The 13,396-nt window shown below is 35.6% G+C and overlaps 1 protein-coding gene across 4 annotated transcripts in view; it reads right to left on the minus strand.

Annotated features, from left to right (window-relative positions):
- Positions 1 to 1,427: 1,427 nt before the first annotated feature.
- The window catches only part of ppp2r5ca (protein phosphatase 2, regulatory subunit B', gamma a), a 38,312-nt gene continuing 26,343 nt past the window's right edge, over positions 1,428 to 13,396 (minus strand). For 2 of the 4 annotated variants that reach the window (XM_017302622.2, XM_008399908.3), the window contains 13 exons: positions 12,825 to 13,024; positions 11,005 to 11,115; positions 10,389 to 10,481; positions 10,177 to 10,307; positions 10,020 to 10,079; positions 8,826 to 8,934; positions 8,572 to 8,625; positions 8,311 to 8,481; positions 7,242 to 7,369; positions 5,992 to 6,093; positions 5,792 to 5,864; positions 4,743 to 4,859; positions 1,428 to 3,241 (listed from right to left, as the gene is read on the minus strand). In XM_017302622.2, the coding sequence (XP_017158111.2) occupies positions 3,107 to 3,241; positions 4,743 to 4,859; positions 5,792 to 5,864; positions 5,992 to 6,093; positions 7,242 to 7,369; positions 8,311 to 8,481; positions 8,572 to 8,625; positions 8,826 to 8,934; positions 10,020 to 10,079; positions 10,177 to 10,307; positions 10,389 to 10,481; positions 11,005 to 11,115; positions 12,825 to 13,024 (1,484 nt within the window). In that variant the 3' untranslated portion in view covers positions 1,428 to 3,106. The remainder of the gene's footprint in view (positions 3,242 to 4,742; positions 4,860 to 5,791; positions 5,865 to 5,991; positions 6,094 to 7,241; positions 7,370 to 8,310; positions 8,482 to 8,571; positions 8,626 to 8,825; positions 8,935 to 10,019; positions 10,080 to 10,176; positions 10,308 to 10,388; positions 10,482 to 11,004; positions 11,116 to 12,824; positions 13,025 to 13,396) is intronic. The other 2 variants (XM_017302623.2, XM_008399909.3) reach the window with 1 other exon arrangement.

A 13,396-nucleotide genomic window follows, 5' to 3' on the forward strand; every position in this document is an offset into this window, starting at 1 on the left:
TATTATTGTGTATATATTGTGATTGGAATATTACTTTACTGTATTTATGTCCACCGGTGAGATACCAGCTAATATTAGCTACAGTGCTTGGTGTAATACGGGTTCAGCCGCTATGAAGGCTAACTGAGATTCTGTAAATAAAAAAAAAAAGTAATTATTCTCTAACATTGACTTAGATTATCTGACACAGAGCCTAGATTATAAATTAAACAATGCAACATATATTATAAAACTTATATTATGTGTTATAACATTTACCAGCAAAGTTTACACAGGTGGTAAAGACTATTATTTGCATGTAATTCTTTCACTAAGATACATCCCAAATCTCTTCTGTTTTTGTTTCGAAAGTTTCATAAAGACACGATGTGAGGAAGAAGAGGGAGAATCTATAAAGAGAGACAGATTCACTGCAGCACGGATGAATCTCACATCGGATTTTGGACTCAATCTCAGCTGCTGAATTTCTCTGAAGCTAGAACTAGTCGGCTGAAAAACATATATATGTAAATATATATACATACATACACATATATATACACATATAAACATGTAACCAATATATTATTTAGTATTAATCATTATTTGTGCTTGTATAGTTATATAAATATGTATTGATATTATTAAATAATTTATTAAATAAATTATGAACGGCTGTGGGCTTTTTAATATGCTCGTCATAATCAATATCAGAATATTCTATTCCTATTCTATTGTTATAGCCACTAAGCATATTTAAATAAGCTGAACTATGTATTAAAAACATAAATAATACTATTGTTTATAAATGTAGCTTTGATAGATGTTATGATCGATTAAATGCGCTGATACGTCATTGTGCTGCTAAACACATAACGCTGAGTGGAGTGGTGGACCGCTCCAAGATGGCCGCCCTAAATCTCGTCAGCGACAATAGGCGAGAGCGGTCCATGAGGCATCTACCCTTATATTATCTCTATGGTTAAAAACATACCGCGCCATTATCCTCCCACCACTTCCTGCCGTTTTCTTCTTCGTGGTTTGCGCCAGCGCCAACTTCCGGTGTTTGATCACGTGACTCTTGACGCGAAGGACGTATTTCCGTGGCAGTTTTGCGAAACAAATTAATTTCAATACGGCTAAAAAAAAAACAAGCAAAAATACAAAACAAACAAAAAAAACACTTGATCCTGGCACCAAAGGTTTACATTGAAAAATTATATATTTTTTAATTTACGTTTTTCTTTAAGAAAATTTATTTTTGAAATAAGTTGTGCCATTATATAGTCAAAAACAGTTATTGTTATTGAAACTGAAAATCTACACACCCCCCGCCCCCCCCCCCAAAAAAATTCTTTATTCTACATTTAAGATAAATGTTTAGGAATTACTTAAAAAATATATATTTTTACTACAGAGACGAATAAAATATGACAGTAGGTAGCAGATTAATTTCTTTCACTTGCTATTGATGTTTTATTCTGTACAGAGGGACAATTTGTACAAAATAATCTAGATATATAACACTACATGAAACAAGGTAAATCATATATACAATAAATGAATCATATAGTACAGGTCACATACAAAAGGACACTTAAGTTAACAAGTTCTGGAAATTATGTGTTAAAATTAAAATACCTAGATCCTGTGGAAAGAGAACAAGCCACCAAATAATTTCTAAATAATCTTTTCTTATTATAAATGACTTGTTTTCAGCACTAAAAGAAAATTCCAACATTCTGGACTGAATAAAATAAAAACCCATTTCTCCCAGCAGGCAGAAATGTATTGACCGACAGAAGAAACCAGTTTGGTGAATGTCATTCCTCCAAGGTAAAAGGTACATGTTTGACATGGTCAGTCTAAATTTACAGCTTTTTTTGCGTTCAAGCAAATACAGTATTAATACAGTTCAACTAAGTCACAATGTCAGTTTTTTTTTCTTTTTTCACATCTGGCATTTTTGAGGTCATTTTTCACACCAGTCCGTTTTCAGCACTGGGCTTTTTGAACGGCCAGGGATGGAAAAAAAGACGATGCAACACATTAGACTGAAAGAAAACAAAAATAATCCAGCAAGTTTAAACAATGGTACTTACTGGAAAACACCAAGAGGGGCTTAAATTATTTAACTTAAGAAAAAATTATTGAGAAACTATCAAAAAGTTTGACTGAAGAATCATTAATTTAAAAATAAATTACCTCTAACATTTTAATTGCATTCAAAATCATATAAATGTAAAAAAAAAAGGAGAATAATAAAAGGTCCTAATCAAAGTTTTCAGATGTAACAGAAGAGATATTTTTCCTTTCACCCATTCAACCGTGCAAATTTTGCAATGTGCGCACAGAAACCTCAAAACAAAAAAAACAAAAATAAACTTTCTATGCCGTTGCCGTGGCAACAGCAAAAGCACAAACATTTTCCACGTCATTTTTCTTCCAGTGCAGAAAGTACCATTGTTTGAACTCATCTGGTTTTCAAAGAAAGGAAAAGAAAACGGAGCGGCATATGGCACAAAAACAATAAGACGGAAACTTAAAAAATAATAATAATAATAATAAAAATGTCCACGGGACATTTAAAAAAAAAATAAAAATAAAGTAATCCTCTTCTTTCCTCGCCATTTTTTAAATTTGTTTATTTTATTTTTTCTGAACAACGCAAGGCTGAGAACAGGCCCAAGTTTGGTCTTAAGTGTGCTGGAGGAAAAAATAAAACAGTGGCAACAAACAAACAAAAAGGCAGGCAGTCGATAAATCAAGCATAAAGAACGCAACAGTCTTGGCACCCAAAACAGAAATAAACTACGATCGCGTTTTATTTTTTTAAACCCGAACAGCGGAGTTCTCCGTTCCCGCAGAACTAAAGACACAACCCGCAAACGTCTGATTTTGTAGAAACGAACGTTGTGCTGTCCACCGTTGCAGTGGTGAAAGAACGGGGACGAAACGGGACAAAAGACACAAAACACCATCATCATCCTCGGAGAAAAAATAAAATAACCTGAGAAAGTGGAAAAACAGAGAGGCGGCTGAAGAGTTTCTGCAGGAATGAAGACAAACTGAAGGATTGTGGGTAAAAGAAACGCGTTTCGCCAGCGTTATTCTGTCCGTGGAGGGTCTAGAGCCCGTCGTGGGTGGTCAACATTTCTTCAGCTCTGCGGTGGGACTCCAAGGCTTTTGTGGTGTAGATATCCTGAGGCAACTCAGACTTGCGTCTCACCATGGGCCGCTCTTTTCGCTGCTCCCCCTGCAACTGAGGTTGGGAACAGAAGCATAAAGTTGGTCATGCTCAGCGCGTTTCATGAAAGTCACCGTGAAAAGACGTCGTCTCGTTTACGTTGCCCAACGCTGGAGGGCAAAAACACGATTCTTCTAACTACGTGATTCAGTGCACCGCAGCAGAGGGGAAAATGATGCAGAGAAACCGCCATGAAACAACTACAACTCGCTATTCAGGCAGACTCGTTGCCATAGCAACTGACAACGACGCCGCTTTACGTTTCTGGATGCAACAACAACAACAAAAAAAAACATTTCCCACATAAAGAACAGAACGCTACAGTTTTATGTTTTTAAGGCTCAATGTTTATTTTGCGATTATTAATAAGTGATTGCTGTGTTAGCTTAGCTACTGCTGCTAGTAGCTAAGCTAACACAGTGGTGGTGGATTAGCTAATTTAAACTCCTGCTCTGCTGATGATCCGTCAGAGTTTAGTACACCTTTTCTTTTATTTTAAAACCGAATTCCACGGCACGTCTACATGCTAAGATTGTCATAGTCAAGCTAGCATAACTGACCTACTTCCCTCTCCCTCGCAATAGTTTTTCTTATTTAAAACTGTTTTCTGACCTTGTCATCTAGTGGTCTTAATGTTGACAATTAGTAGCAAAGCACTCTGTCCCTTTTTTTTTTTTTCTTCTACATCAGGCGTACATTCAAGATTTAGTGCGCCATGTTGACAATTTAGCAGCTAAATCCAATGCTAGTCGTCGTTAGCGAGAAGCTTTTTGCCCTCCAGTAGGGAGAAGAGGGCGGGATCTTTCACGAGTTCCCGTCGAAGAATAACTCAAAACCACATTTTTCCCTCACTCTTTTGCGGCTACGCTACGCACAGACTCGTTGCCATAGCAACCGCCGCCGCTAATGTATCAGGATTCAACACACACACAAAAAAAACAACACGCAAACATTTCCCATGCAAACAACAAATCATTCAGTCCGTTACAGTTTTATATTTTCATTTTTAATTAGCGATAAGCTAATTAGCTCCCGCAAGTACCAGAGGTCCACTCTTTCAGTTTTCCCCTCACAGTGATGTGTAATGTTTTTCTTTTTTATTCATTTATTATGTACTTTCAGAAGAGTCTTGGTCTCTAAGAGTCTTTACTTAAAAACTTATATTTCTGCAATAACAGCAAAATTCCAACCTACATTTATGGGAAAGCAGATATTAAACATTATTAGGCAGTTTGATATTTTAATAGCATTAAGCTAAGACTTTTTTTATACTTCAAGTCAGATAAAGTCACATATTTCATACGTCTCTCTTCAGTTATATTCTTTTCCTGATATTTTAAACTAAAAACTTCGCATCACTTAAACACCTAAGATGTCGTCTCCATCTTTTGAAGTTTAGTCGTTTCTTAGATGTGTCCCTGAATTTTTCTGAAATCGACGGAAACTAAATTAAATTTTAGTTGATTAATAAATTAATTGGTCCAAGAAGTGGAGATGGAGAGAAAGTCAGGTTTACCTGAGTTGCGCCCTCCTCAACTGCCTTTTTTAACCTCTGTACATCTTCTATGAAAGGGACATCCGTTTCCATAGCAACAGGACTTATGATGTCATAGGAATCGAGATACAAACAGAACTGGACAGCAAAGAGAGGGAAGCAAGAAGAAGAAGAAGAAGAAGAAGAAGAAGAAGATGGAGAAAGAGTTTCAGTGGCATGCAAAGAAGAAGAAATCTACAAAACTCTTCACTTCTGGGACACATCTTTAAAAAAACGTATTAATATTTAAAGTTAAAGATTTAAAATGTTAAACAGAATCCCCTTGAAAAGCTCCTAATGCTGCATGTTTTCTATGTATTTAGCGTTTTTCTGATGTGAAACTGAATAAAATCTACACTTTTATACATTATGTTGCTGTAATGAAGTGACAACACACACAAGTATCTATTAGTCATTCAGTCACGTGATTGTAATAATTAACACAAAAACACTTAAAATACGTCAATTTTAGACTATTTTCTTTAAGACAACAAAATATGTTTTAATCGGTTTGACAAATTTCCTTTTGCTGAATTATTCTGAATTTTGGAAAGTTATTTATGAGTTACTGTTTAATATTTATCTCAAATGACGGGTTATCATATAATTTGTTCAGGTTTTTTTCAGTGTCGTTGACCCGTACGTCACAGAACTTAAAACTTTTTCATTATGGAAGTCTTTGTTTGCCAACATTTTGACTGGAATCGGCTGATTTTAAGTTTCTTAGCAGACGGTTGGCACATTTTTCCTCTGAATTTTTGACTTTTTTTCCTCTGAATTAGTTAAAAATCAGTTAAAAATCTGACATTTTTCTGGTCAGTGAACTCACCATATCTGTATACTTTCAAAATCATAAATTTATTCAAGATTAAAATTTTACTACACAGTTGTGAGTTATGGGTCTATTTTCACATTAGCGAACATTTAATTAAAGATGTTAAATATTTAATGTGAGGACTTGTGGTAAAAGTAAAACATCCTGGTTTTCTAGAGAGAAACAGGTAGAAATAAATGTTAAATCTGGAGTTTACCTGTGGATTTGACTTGGCGAGATTCTCGATCCTGATCCACGCCTCTTCTCGCTCTTTCGACTTTGCTTTTTCTCTGTTCATCAAAACACCAAAATGTCTCAGATTTCATCGATTTCATCAACCAACAAACTGAAAACACAAAAATCCAACAGCGGTGAAACGCTGAATCATCGTAGAATGATGGAAAAAAAAGGACTTACTTATTTTTCTCTGCTCTAAACTGCTGTGTGCAATCGTCAAACAGTTTCTGGTTCATCTCCATGAAAAGCTTCAGAGCGTTGTAGATGAGGCCGTGGATGGTCCTGTGGGGAAAAAACTAAATTATAGTAACATTTAAAAACAAAAACATAAAGTTCTGCCTCAGATCAAACAACTTTATGCAAATTATCCGTCAATGTTCTGGTCAATTAATGGATTTTGATTCATTTTAAGGTTTTTACAGTAAAAAGAAACGAACATGACATTTGGTCTAATGTAACAGAAATAGTAAACATTTATGCAGAGAAACGTTTTGAATGACAGACTTACTGTAGTACTGAGGCCTAAACATACATTCTGATATTTTCTACTTTCTTTTCTAATAAAATAAATGACTGATGACAGAAAATTTTATTTTTGTGAGATTTTCTGTTAATTGTACCAAAGTATTAGCGCCCGGCTGTGAGGATTTCTATTTAATTATGAGAATAATTAAATTCTCGTAATGAAATAAGTTATAATATTAGCAGAAGAAAGACAGACTTTTACCAGAAAGACTTAAAATTATAAGAAAAAAATTGTTTAATGAGAAAAAATGCAACTAATTGTTTTTTTTATTTTTTGTGTTCATTTTGTTATTAGCCTGTTGTTACTGCAACCATACTGAGGAAAAGTCAAAAATTAGAAAAATGAATTCTGAGGGGATTAAAAAAATCATAATGTGGAGAAAAGAAGTCAACAGGGAAAAGTCAAAAATTCAGAGGAAAAAAGTAAAAAAAATTCTGAAGAAGTAAAAAATTCAGAGGGAAAAAACGTCAAAAATTCAGAGGAAAAGTCAAAAAAATTCTGAAGAAGTAAAAAATTCAGAGGAAAAATGTTAAAAATTCAGAGGGAAAAAAAAGTAAAAAAAATTCTGAAAAAAAAAGTAAAAATTCAGAAGAAAAAAGTAAAAAAATTCTGAAGAAGTAAAAAATTCAGAAGAAAAATGTCAAAAATTCAGAGGAAAAAAAGTCTAAATCCAGAGGAAAAAAGTCAAAATTCTGAAGAAAAAATGTCAAAAATTCAGAGGAAAAATGTCAAAATCTGAGAAAAAAAGAAAACTGAGAAAAAACACTAAGAAAACATGAAAACTCTCAGATTAAAGCCAGGCCTCAGGGAACAGAAATCAGGCAGGACTGATTCTGCCTGCAGCACAAACTGAGCAGAAACTGTCCCCAAACACAACAGCAGGTGGCGATGTTGCATAACTTACTTGTTCCAGTGCGTCTTAGAGTTTCGGTAGAGAGCGGGAAACATGATGGGCAGAATCTTTGCTGCGTTGTCGCTGATCAGACTCATGATGTACTCGTTGTTCCAGTAGTACAAGGCCCGCTCCGCCACCTGACGGAGGAAAACGACGCGCCGCTCAGTTTACGCTAAATCACAAATCCTGACAAGTCTTCACACTTCACGGCTAAAAACCCCAAATACAGATCTCTGCAGGTTGGTTTTGTTCTGATTTCAGTTTTAAAATTCTGACTGGAAGCACCAAGAAGCAGCTATTAGAAAATTACATTTGATTAGGTTTAAATATGACACTGAATCATTGCCAAAAGTACATAATAGATTTTTTTATGTATTTTGTTCATTTATTGAGTTTTGTCTTTCTATGTCATGAACATCATTCTCTGGGGTGGGTATTGTGGTGGAAAGCATTTTTCAAAAGGGGCCATGGTCCCCTCTGACCCACCTTTTGGGATCGCCACTGCCTATGTTAAATAATATGGTCAAAGTCCTGACAGTTATTTCTATTTTAAGACAAAATACCATTGAAATCATGCTCAGCTGTGACATTATTAAAAAAATGATATATTTTTTAAACTTGTCACTAAAATGTAGCATCTTGGAAAAATAAGAAAAATAGCTTGAAAATACACATATTTCTTCTTTATTCGTTGTCTCTCTCAATTTATCCAGATTTGGGGAAAAATACTTACATTTGTTTTCATTGGTGTGGTCAGATCAGGCCAGTAAGAATTTTAGCAAGGCACAGCTTAATTTTTTATTATTATTTCTTATTTATTTATTAATTTATTGGGCTTTATTGGGACAGGAACATGATTCTCTGTGGTGGAAAGCATTTTCCAAACAGGGCCGTGGCCCCCTCAGGCCCCCCTTTTGGGATCACCACTGCCCATACATAATAATGACATAACATTACTCAATCAGAAATCAGTGCACTGTTATATGTATCTAAATAAGTGGACTTCTTGTACATAATGTAACGTTTTGAAGGTTGACTGAACCTTTTTAATTGTTTTTCCTTCGTTTCTCTCCCGTACCTGGAAGTGTGGGCTGGATACACACTTGGCCAGCTGCCGGAAAAGCGGCTCCTGAACTTTAACGAACTCCGAGGGCTCAATGACGTCCAGGATTTCCTCCAGCTCATTGAGAAACATCACCTCCTTTGGGCTGTGAGTCTTTGGCCAGTACTTTAGTAGAGCCATTACTACCTGCGGGGATAAATGCAGGGAAGAAACCAGTTATAAAGGATAAAGTGACAAAACAAAGACGTACTTTATCCCTTTCTTTATAGAACGTACCGGCTCAGTTAATGTGCTGTCCTTTTCCAAAAACTGCACCACACAGTAGGCCAGCTGCATCAAGCCAAACATTAAGAAAAAGTTTTAATTTATTTGGAAGAAAACCCCCTGAAGCAACTCTGACGCGAGGTGAGAACATTCATCAACAGGTCGGGACAGGAAAAATGTAAATAATTTACATGCCACACCCAACAGCTTCTTAGGAAAACAACAAGCTGAGCTTTTACTGCTTCATTGATTCGGCTGGAACAAACCTGTGGATGGTAGACACTGAGTGATTTGACTTTGTGCAGAGGCAGTAAAACCTTCAACAGGAAAATCTTGTGCTCCTCTTTCAGTGGTAAGGCAAATCCATTGATTATACTGAAAAAAAAAATAATAAAAAGACATAAAAACTTCAGTTGTATGACAAAAATCCTTACAAAACATAAAACAGAAACATTTTAAAGTGCATTAGAAAAATAAAACCAGGAAACTTCGAGTTGTTGTGTTGACTCTGATGATTATGGCTGTTTTCCTTTTTCTCTGTCAATCAACATTTTATATAACAAATAAAACTGGAAAAACTGAGTGGGAGGAAAAATGTAGTAAAAGATTGATAAAGCTGTGGAGAAAAGTTTTTCCACAAAGAATAAATTTCCACTAAAAAAAGACTAGAAAATGTTTGACTTGAAACTAGGAAATTTCTATTTTGGTGATGAAATAACGCTCATTCACCGAGTGCTAATAGAAAATTAAGTGGAAGGAAAAAAAATTCTTAAGGTTGTGAAGGAAACCACACTACCACAGAGTGCTGCATCCAAGTATTTCTATGGAAAATTGAGTGGAAAGAAAAATGTAAGAAAAGCTTGATAAAGTTATGGAGAAAAGTTTGTTTACAAAGAGTAAATTTCTAGAAAATTTCTGACTAGAATCTAGAAGATTTCTGACTAGAATCTAGGAAATTTCTATTTTTCCTCAAATTGCTGAGATTAATCTAAAAGTTTGAGGGGTTTTTGACTTTATCCAGAAATGTGCTTGTTTTTTTAAAATTAAATTTCTGAGATTAATCTAAAAACTGAATTTTTTTCCCAGAAATAAAATTTAAACTCAAATTTTCAGGTTTTTCTAGAAAGATTTCTGAAATTAATCTCAAAATTTTGTGGAAATTTTCTAAAATGACAGTAAAACAGGGTCCAATATTTTCTACAAGAAGAAGATTTTAATTGGTCATCATTTTCCCCCTAATTAAAAATAAAAAGCCTTTATTAAATCATTGAATTGCAGTCAGACGCCGTGAAAAAATAAGCTGTGGGCCGCAAATGGCCCATGCGCCTCACTTTAGACACCCCTCATCTTCTCCCTCAACTTTTCTGAGCCATAATCATCAAAATAAACAAACATAAACACTTGATTTGTATAATTTAATTGTTTACTTTTGGTCTGGAGTGACTGAAAGAAAGTTTTACCTTCCAAGTATTTCCAGTAGTTCCGCTATACCGTTATGGTGCTCAGTTTCATAGATAAACCTGTAAAAACAACAGCTAATGTTAGCCATGCTAACCCAAACCAATGATCCGGATGCTAGCAGTTTAACATGCGAGTGAGCAGCAACAGGAAACCGACCTATAGAAAATGTTATTGATCTGTTTTCTGATGTACGCCCGCAGCCCCAGAAACTTCCCATAGATCCTGTGGAGAGTTGTTTTCAGGAAGTCTCTCTCTCTGGGATCCTCGCTGTCAAATAGTTCTAAGAGCTGCAGAGTCGGACAGAAAACACATTTTTATTGGATTTGACTCGCTGTGCCTTCTGTGTTCTATGTTAGAGAAATGTTTACCTGCATAACAAATTTCTGATCGATGTATTTCTTCGCTATGTTGGGCTGGAAGTCGGGAGATTCTAAAAACCTAAGAAAAAATTCATAGACGAGCTGCAAAAAAAGGAGAGAAATGCATTTAAAAGCTGGAAAAAACAAAAAAATCTTACCAAGTAGGATCTACAGCAAACATATTAGTTCACCTGAAATGAGACAAAACTAACTTTTCTATCTGCAAACATACCGAAAGAAAACAAAATATTTGTATATGTAAACATATCGTTTTGAAATCAGCAACTTCCCCATGTAAGTAATTTCCCAATATATGTATAATTTTACCAATAATTTCCCTATGTATTTATATTTTTTCTTTTAATCAGTCCACAAATACACATTTATCAGCAAATTCTCCACATATATATTTTATTAATTTATCCAAGTATACTTTTTTTTTTTTTTTTTTTTACAATTTTACCATTTTTACATTTATCAGAAATTTCCCCGTGTGCACATATATATTTTCTTATTTCAAGTGAACCGAGACATTTGCACTCGAAACCAGACCAAAGCCCTTGGTAAGGTTTTGTGTTTTTGCAGCATGAATTTGCAGAACATTCAGGCTAAATTCGATCTGGACCTGCAGGTGCGGCCACGCCGCTTCGAGCGTCGGCTCGTCCTCCTCGGGATCGAACTCCGCTCCGGTTGGGTTGGACGACGGCGGCAACGTTCTGAACATATTCACAGCAAACTGAAAGAAGGAGCAGGAAACAGGAAGCACGCTCCCATCAGACGTTTTCATTATTTACCTGCAGTTGTTTATTCTGAGAAAACAGAAAGACATGGCCTGATTTTTCACCCTCTTTTTGTATTTTTAAAGGTTAAACCGTGTTCCTACAACGACCCTGGAAGGTTTTGCCCCTCCATAATTTAACAGTCTTGTGTTTCTGGTCTTTGTCCGTGTCAACTGACTCCCCTGTGAGCCGCCGCCGCTGCACAGATCACAGGACAACGCAGGTGGCCTACTAAAACACTAGGCGCCTTGTTAGAGAAGATAAGCCACAAAGGTAGGCTGGAGAGCGCCCAGTACGCCCAGTACACCCAGTGATGATGACTCTGGACGCTAAAATCACAACCAGCATGGCTCAGTTAGACGGGAAAAACAAATTTAACTGAGAAAAGTTTGGATGATTTGGGGAAATCTTAGGAAAACTAAAGGAAACACTATTTCAGATTTCTTCTTTTAATCTGAATTAAGAGTTTCAGATTAAAATAATTTTTAGACCAAAGAAATTAAAGTAAAGATCCAAGAATTTGCTACCAAAATCTTACCAAGTAGTTTTGATTTTCTAGTGCAAATGCCTTACTACACTGAAAGTAAAACAAAAACTAACTGAAAAGAAACTCCTCAGCAAGTTACAGGAGCTGTTTTACGTAAATAACTCCTTAATATTGATGGAAAAGTCCTTGGCAGATTATTTCATTTATAACATGGGAAAGATGTCTTATTTTAAGTGAAATAAGCTGCCAATGGGACGAGGACTTTTCTTCAAGTTCAGGGAATAATTGACTTACAACAAGCTCCAATATCGTGCCAAAAATTAGAAAGTTAGTACAAATAAATTAAGATAAAACTAAGATATTTGACTTGAAATGAAACCAAAATTACTTGGTAAGAGTTTCTGTTTTTGCACGAATAATTCAGGGGAAAATCTATTCACACATTTTTTTACAGTGCGTATCTAAAGCTACGTTCACTGCAGGCGAATGCGACACAAATGCGCTTTTTTAGTTGTTTTTTTCCAGCTAAATACAACTTTTTCATCAATCTGAACAATCAAATTCCAACCAAATTCACCCAAAAAATGATCCAATTTGTGCTCATTTTTGGTTTTATTTTTAATTGTTTACCATGTTTTATTAGCGATATTTAAAATATTTTCCCGTTCCAGTGTGGAGTGTTTGATACTAAATTAAAGTTTATTGGTCTTTGACTGATATGTACGGAAGACGATTAGTGCCACTGGAAAAAAAACAAAAACAAAAAAAAAGTTATGACTTTAATCTCAGAATTTTTTGTTTTTTTTCCAGTGGCACTAATCATCTTCCGTAGATATGCCATTGTGAATATTGCCACCTTCCTAAAATAATGGCCCAAGTTTTTTGCAAAACAATCAATAACATATATTCACCATCATCAGCTCTGAATGAAACATAAACTATCAGAGGCCTGTTGATGTTGACACTCAACTTAACCAGGTTAGAAAATTAAGTAACACCGACTAAAATGGCTGCTGTTAAGACGCAGCATGTCATAAGTTGCCATAATTAATAAAATAAACTTTAGAAAGTAAAGCTAACATCCCATTGTGCAAGAAATTCCCCAAATCTATAAAAGTTGTGCAACTGGCTGGATTCTTTTTTCTGCCATTTCTCCGTGACAGTCGGCGCCCTACTGACCATGTGCACCACCTCCGGGTAGATGGGCTCCGTGATGACGTTCCTGTTGTGGGTGATGTACTCGACCATCTCGCTCAGGGCCGCCCGCTTCACCTCCTTCCATTTCAGGTCACTCAGCGGGTCAGAGAGGAAGTCGAAGAGGACGCAGCACTGCCGCAGCTTCTGGATGAACAGCTTCTCCTGTTCTGCTGGAGCCACATCTGCAGGAAAACAGGAACAGTCAGGAAAAAACTGAAAATGTGCAGAAGAGAAAACGACGCGGTTATAACAGGAATGTTTCTTGTTATAACCTGAGCCAGCGGGAGCAAGTAGGTTTTAAATAGTTGGAGTCCCAGGACTGAACCTTGTGGTACTCCACATGTGATTCCTGCCCGTTCTGATGAGAAGCTAAATGACATTTGCAGGTAAATATTATTTTTAGGAATCAACAATTGACGATTAATCTGATTTTTTTTTTTAATTGGGCACATTCTGCAGATTTTTCCATTTAACTTCTTGTATTAGAAAAAACAAAAATTTTATTGCCTAAGAAATAAACATTTTTAGGCAAAATTTTTTTGCCTTATTATTTT

This window comes from Poecilia reticulata, chromosome 22 (assembly GCF_904066995.2).
Source record: "Poecilia reticulata chromosome 22, P_reticulata-male-v2, whole genome shotgun sequence".
NCBI lineage: Eukaryota > Metazoa > Chordata > Actinopteri > Cyprinodontiformes > Poeciliidae > Poecilia > Poecilia reticulata.